A 6000-nucleotide genomic window follows, 5' to 3' on the forward strand; every position below is an offset into this window, starting at 1 on the left:
ATGGAAACATGAAATGAGGTAAAGATTAGATGCATACTGTAGTATCAGTATAGCGTATCATCATAGAGTAAAGCAGCATCCTGTGTGTAAAGTATTAAATCCTGAGGGTTAGGGTGAGTACACTGACTCATGTAGAGCCTCTTGTCTTTGAGTCATTGTCATTCACTCCAGTAAATGGTTCTCTTGTTTGCTCACAGTCATTGGATAGGCATACTACTCTGCAGTACCAAGCCTCTGAATCACTGAGACACTGACAGGGAAGACACTGATTAAACACCCTCTCACACAAAAAGCAATTTAAAAACTCTGGATGTAGTGCAAGGCAACAGCAATATATTTTGGAATATACAAAATGATATTAGATAATTACTTAACACCGGCATTTTAGCACATATTGTATAATTTGATTCTGTTCAGCCATTATCAGCACCATTTACTTTTGGTTGCTAAACTGTGTTGGAAAGATGTTTTCCTTCTTTATAATTTATAGGCTTACTCATTCACACTTGCTTTGCAGAAAATGATAACACACACACACACACACACACACATACACCTCATACCTCTGGACTGCTGTACAGTAACAAACTCATCCCAATAAACACAGAGGCACATGCACGCACACACCAGTCACAACAGCAACAATACACCATCTCAATGAGCATAGTTTTTAAAATCACCTAAATCTTTTGTTTATAATTTGACACACAATTTGTCTTTGTGTTTGACAGAGCATTTAAAAAGTTAGATGTGCATAAGATGTATATATTCCTCAGTTTACTGTATATGTCCAACTATATGCAGGTGAATGATTTAATGCCAGTGAAGTGTAACAATATTCTCTAAATATAATTTATAAACAAACTGTAGGTTTCACAAATCAGAAAACACTTACATTGCATAAAATTGGATGTGTTGAGTGTCCAGCAAAATAAATATTACGTGGCTCAAGCCTGCACGGTATAACAGAGGTCACTGTTTCGGTGGCATGAGATGTTTGCACACTCTGCTATGGTGACACCAGAAAAATCTGTTCACCAAAGCAGGAACAAATACAGCTGATGCAAAGACAAGCATAACCTAAAACAATATATGGTCTCGCAGCAAACAGTTGCACGGTAACATCACGCTGAGCCAAACTACGGCCCCTCAACAGGTGTCCCACCCCCTGGAGTCACACCACTGTCCCCAAGGAAAAGCCTGCTGAAGTTCACGAGATGACAGACTCACACTAGAATCTCCCTCACAGACTCAAGCAAGATGTCGCCAGTTACACCAAATTTTCTTTCTCTCCATGGTGAAAAGTTCCTAGTGGCCCATCCTGCATTCCCATGTCTGTGTCTGCATGTTTCTGTGTGTGTCTGCTTGCGTCAAGAAGTGAGAGTGTGGTGCAGTGAGATAAGAATGCAGGGGAACCACACCCATCACACTAAGTCAGACACAAACAGGTACAGCGCACATGAATATGCCACATACTAGTGGAAACACACACGAGGAGGAGAGCAGTCTAAAAATATTGTGTGGTAATTCCTCTGTTTTGTGTTGCTGCACACTGGAATAATTTTGATGAATGAGTCTCTCTCTTATATTATTCCCACAGAGAATGGACAAGCTTTAGGGTCTGGGGCTGAGCAGAAATGAGCAGGCACATTAATCATGCTGTTCGGAGCAAAAGAAACAGACAATAACCTGCTCAGCAGCTCCACGGATAACACTGGCAATATCAACACACGCTGTCGTGCAATGTGCATGCAACTGTCCTCAGGCTAAGACTAAAATGAAGCTCAAAGATACCAACTAAAATGATTCCCCTGCGTCATCACAGAAAACCATGTCCTCGTCTTTATCTCACTTTTTCTGTTCCTTCTCTATGCCTTGCTTCTTGCATTTCTCCCTCTCCCCCCTCGCTTGCCTCGGGTGGTGCTGCAGCAGACAGAATGACATCACCCCATCGTCGGTGGACTGCAGTGTTCGAAAACTTAACGTGTATGTATGTGTGTGTGTGTGTGTGTGTGTGTGTCTACACGAGGAGGCAAGGCTGAAATCCACATCCTGACCATGAAGAAGCTCTGCAACAAACTAAATCTGAAGAATCAACATTTTCACATGAGATTGATCATGTGTGTGATGATTCTGAAGATAATCAGACTGAATGTGTGAGTGAGAAGGAGAATAATAAGAGAAGGTGCTACTACTAGAAAGTAGAAAGCACATTCTTAAACGGAACAAGTGGTAAACATCAGTATTTGAGAGCATGCCCTTACTGTATGTGTCCACAGTGGGCTTGAATGTGGCTGTACCTATGTACAGTACACTATTCCTGCTTCCTCTGTACTAAATGTTTGTGTAAACTGTTCCCTTCAGTCTCCTTGCAGTGGCTTTAGGCAAAGTGATGCTTTATTGCAATCACTGTAACCTTGTTCTCACCTGCTTTGCTCATCTAATAGCAACGTGAAAAAAATCTGGCTTAATTAGATGATCACTAGATTCACTGCACCTCTTCAACATGAACTTTTAATCATTACGTCTCTGGTAATACGAAATGTCAGGGGGATTTGTGATTTTAGTAAAGGATGCTGTTTACAGCTACTACACACACAATTACCCACAGTTCTGAGCTCATTTAATAACTATTATTATATGAATCAGGTGGATAGTTTTGCCCACTTCAGCCAGGGTTTCCCATAATTTTTTGAACCCTATTTTCTTGTAATGTTCATCAGAGGTTAGGCCCTAAATGCGGATACGTTAATCAATACTTGCTAATACTAACTAATATTCCTTCTCAAATTGTTTCATCATGAAACGAGTTATGAATATTATTTCTAATGCCCAGTTTTTGCCCGCTGGAAGATACTGATTTTACATAAATGTTCTTGGTTAGTCTAAGTCTGAGGAGAAATAGAAATATTCTTGCTTTCAAACAATCTCAACATTTCCAGAATTCATCAGATTCACCCTCTCCTTCTTACATGTACACACGCGCACACACACACATACACACACACAATAAAGTGAATTTGCAGACATAGCACCAGGTGCAAATCCTAAGTATTGTAATTGCCACCACAGCTCTTTGTACACCCTGCAGAAAGGTTAAAATAAAGTGCATATATATGTTCAGCATGTCACAAAAGTTCTCCTTTACTTGCAGTAATTTCCTAAACTTTAAACAACATAAGTGGTGCAAGTGAACTAAAGTCTGTCGCTGTTTTTTTCCCCTACGAAACTCAATATCTCATTGTATTTAAACTAAAATAACTGTGTTATTTTAGAAGAACACTGAACAGCAGATATGGAAACTCCCCCAGAGTGCTTAAACAGCCATTTCGTCATGTTTTTCTGCTGACTTGCATTTGTCCATCAAATTGATTTCTGTCCTTTTTTCCTCTGGCCTGCATCACTGCATCCATCTCTGAGGCTGCTTGAAGTGGTGGAGCAGGCGGACTTGCGGTATATACTATAAAGTCCGGCAGACTGAGACCCATGGGACCACTCAGCTATGGGCACATTTACAGGAAGCAAGTGAGCGAAGAACTGAGATGAAACTGTTACATCCCCCCACTGAACACTGCCTGCATGTAAATCTGCCTGTTTGACCATTTGTCTGCTTCTATCCTCTGTATGTGTCGAAGCGCCTTGTCCCATTTTTATTATTTACTTTCTCACACTCCCAGCACCTCCTCTCAATATCCCACTGTTTGTCCCTGTCGTACTCATTGATCGTCTCTTTATATCTGGCCCTGCTGCAGCCACTGCACTTGTAGATGAGATTGTCATGGTTATTGTAGTCTTTTGTGTGAATGACAAAGACGGTGGTTGATACCTATGGAAGCTATAGGATCAGGATATGGTAAATATGCAGTGGTTTAATACACAGAAACACAACAGTAATTATACAGAATATAAAATATATAAGAATAAAAGTAACTGCAGTCTGTGTCCATGAAACCTCTACAGAAAACACAGTGAATGTTCAGAAGTGTTGCAAGCAGTGTAATGGTGAAAAGTAACTAAGTACATTTATTGTACAATAAATACTGCACTGAAGTAATATTTTGTATATTTCTTGTATTTTGCTTCAGTGTTTTTTTCTATGATACTTCATGTCTGAAAGACTGTACTTTTTACTCCACTACATTTATTTGACCATTAAAATACTAACTACATATTGAGTAATGAGCAAATACAGTAAACATCTGCACGATGTTTACTGGTACACTTGACAATTGAGGTACTTCTGTACTGGATCCAACTCATTTTAGACAACAGATAATTCTGAGATTATTAGACTCTACTGAAAACAATATTAAACTGACTGCAGTTGATGCTCAGACAGATAAAAGATAAACAATAGACTGATTTCTACAACTTACATCAGCTACAGTAAAGCCTCACAACTGCTTCTTCTATTACTCCGGGGGAACTCTCACGAAATCAGCACTCACACATCCAGGCAGCAGGCCCTGTGTGCCATTATACCTCGGTCGACTCAGTGCATTAAATAGTCTATAGTCTTCACTGAGGCCCCACTGAGAGAATCCCAATAATTGCCCCACTAATCAGTTTACTGACCTCCAGTTTACTTACCACAGCTAATCCTGGCTGACATGATACAATCTGAGCATCAAACAGAGAAACAAATAAAGTCAAAAACAAGATTAAGGAGGAAAACAGAACATGATACACACCCACACACATACGCACTTACACTAATCTTGGATCCACATGCATCACAACCCTCAAAGATACTCCAAAGCAATGAAGTTCCCTCCCACATTAATATGGGAGGCTCCTTCTGATCGGTTTGATCCAAGTTATCGTTGGGTCTGTAAACAATGACTTGCTATGTGTTTTTGACACTCCATCTTTTTTATAGTTCTCAATAACACTACAAAAAGTTAACCAGCAAATGACGGATTACTTTCTTAAACAGGATTAAACGGTGTTTACATCTGCATGACCTGTATGTTCCTTTCTCTTTCTGTATCTCAATTTTTGTTATCAGCACAAGGCTGAAAGAAAAGGCCACATTTAGAATTGAAAACAAAAACCAAGTTGTGAAAGCAAAGCCAGGGAGAAGTCTCAGAACCAGCAGCCGTGGAGCGATGGGGAAACCAAAAAAACTACTCAGCAAAGAGAGCAAACACAGAGAGGCATGCACTGAATACCCAAAATAAGCCTATCGATAACGAGTTAATACACCAATATTCATTTGAAAGAAATGGATTTAAAACTGGGGAAAAAAGCCACTGTCTAATGTATTGGCCCATCACTGTCCAATATAAAAGGATTAAAGACAGGGAGAGTTGGCAGGTGAGCTACATCCAGGAAAATGGATTTCATAACAAAATAAACCATAAAGCATACAAGTATAGAGAGATAATATGAAGAGATGGACAGAGTAACAGGAAACGAGATGAAGGAGGAAGATGAAGAGGAGATGGAGAACAGCAGAATTTGTGGTACTCACTCCAAAAGTGACGGTCTTGACTGGCATGCCTGTTGGCCCTCCACTCTCTCTTTCTTACGTTTTCTGTTTCTCTCAAACACACAGCTGTCTTTTCTGTTGCCCCCTGCAAGTTCTGCGGTACAGGGTACGCAGACCCCAACGTAAACACAAATCCACACACACACACACACACACACACATACACACACCCAGATACACACACTTGAGTAAGCATGGTGGGTGGAGAAACTGGGAAGGGTGGGGGTTGAGGGGACTGGGGCCCAGGGGTTTATCTCTGGAGGAATGCTGCCTGTATCTAAAGACACACATTTCACACACAGACAAACCAGGACCCCAGACTTTCACTATGCGCTACTTTTTCCTTTTTCTCTACCTTAATTTTTCTAAAACTGCCGCATCTAAAGGTTGAGTCATGGCAACTGGACTTTCAGTTTTTAAAACTCTTAAACAGAGTTTAAACACAGTTTTTAAAACTGAAAGTCCAGTCGTCATGACTCAACCTTTAGGTAACTTCCCCTGGACGACTG

At 40.4% G+C, this 6000-nt stretch overlaps 1 protein-coding gene across 1 annotated transcript in view; it reads right to left on the minus strand.

The window, feature by feature from the left end:
• ank1a (ankyrin 1, erythrocytic a) overlaps positions 1-4716 on the minus strand; it is a 36330-nt gene extending 31614 nt beyond the window's left edge. Inside the window, exon 1 of the mRNA XM_026321103.1 lies at positions 4591-4716. Coding sequence (XP_026176888.1) covers positions 4591-4701 — 111 coding nt within the window. The 5' untranslated portion in view covers positions 4702-4716. The remainder of the gene's footprint in view (positions 1-4590) is intronic.
• Between the last annotated feature and the right edge of the window lie 1284 nt (positions 4717-6000).

This window comes from Mastacembelus armatus, chromosome 9, assembly GCF_900324485.2.
Source record: "Mastacembelus armatus chromosome 9, fMasArm1.2, whole genome shotgun sequence".
Classification (NCBI taxonomy): Eukaryota; Metazoa; Chordata; class Actinopteri; order Synbranchiformes; family Mastacembelidae; genus Mastacembelus; species Mastacembelus armatus.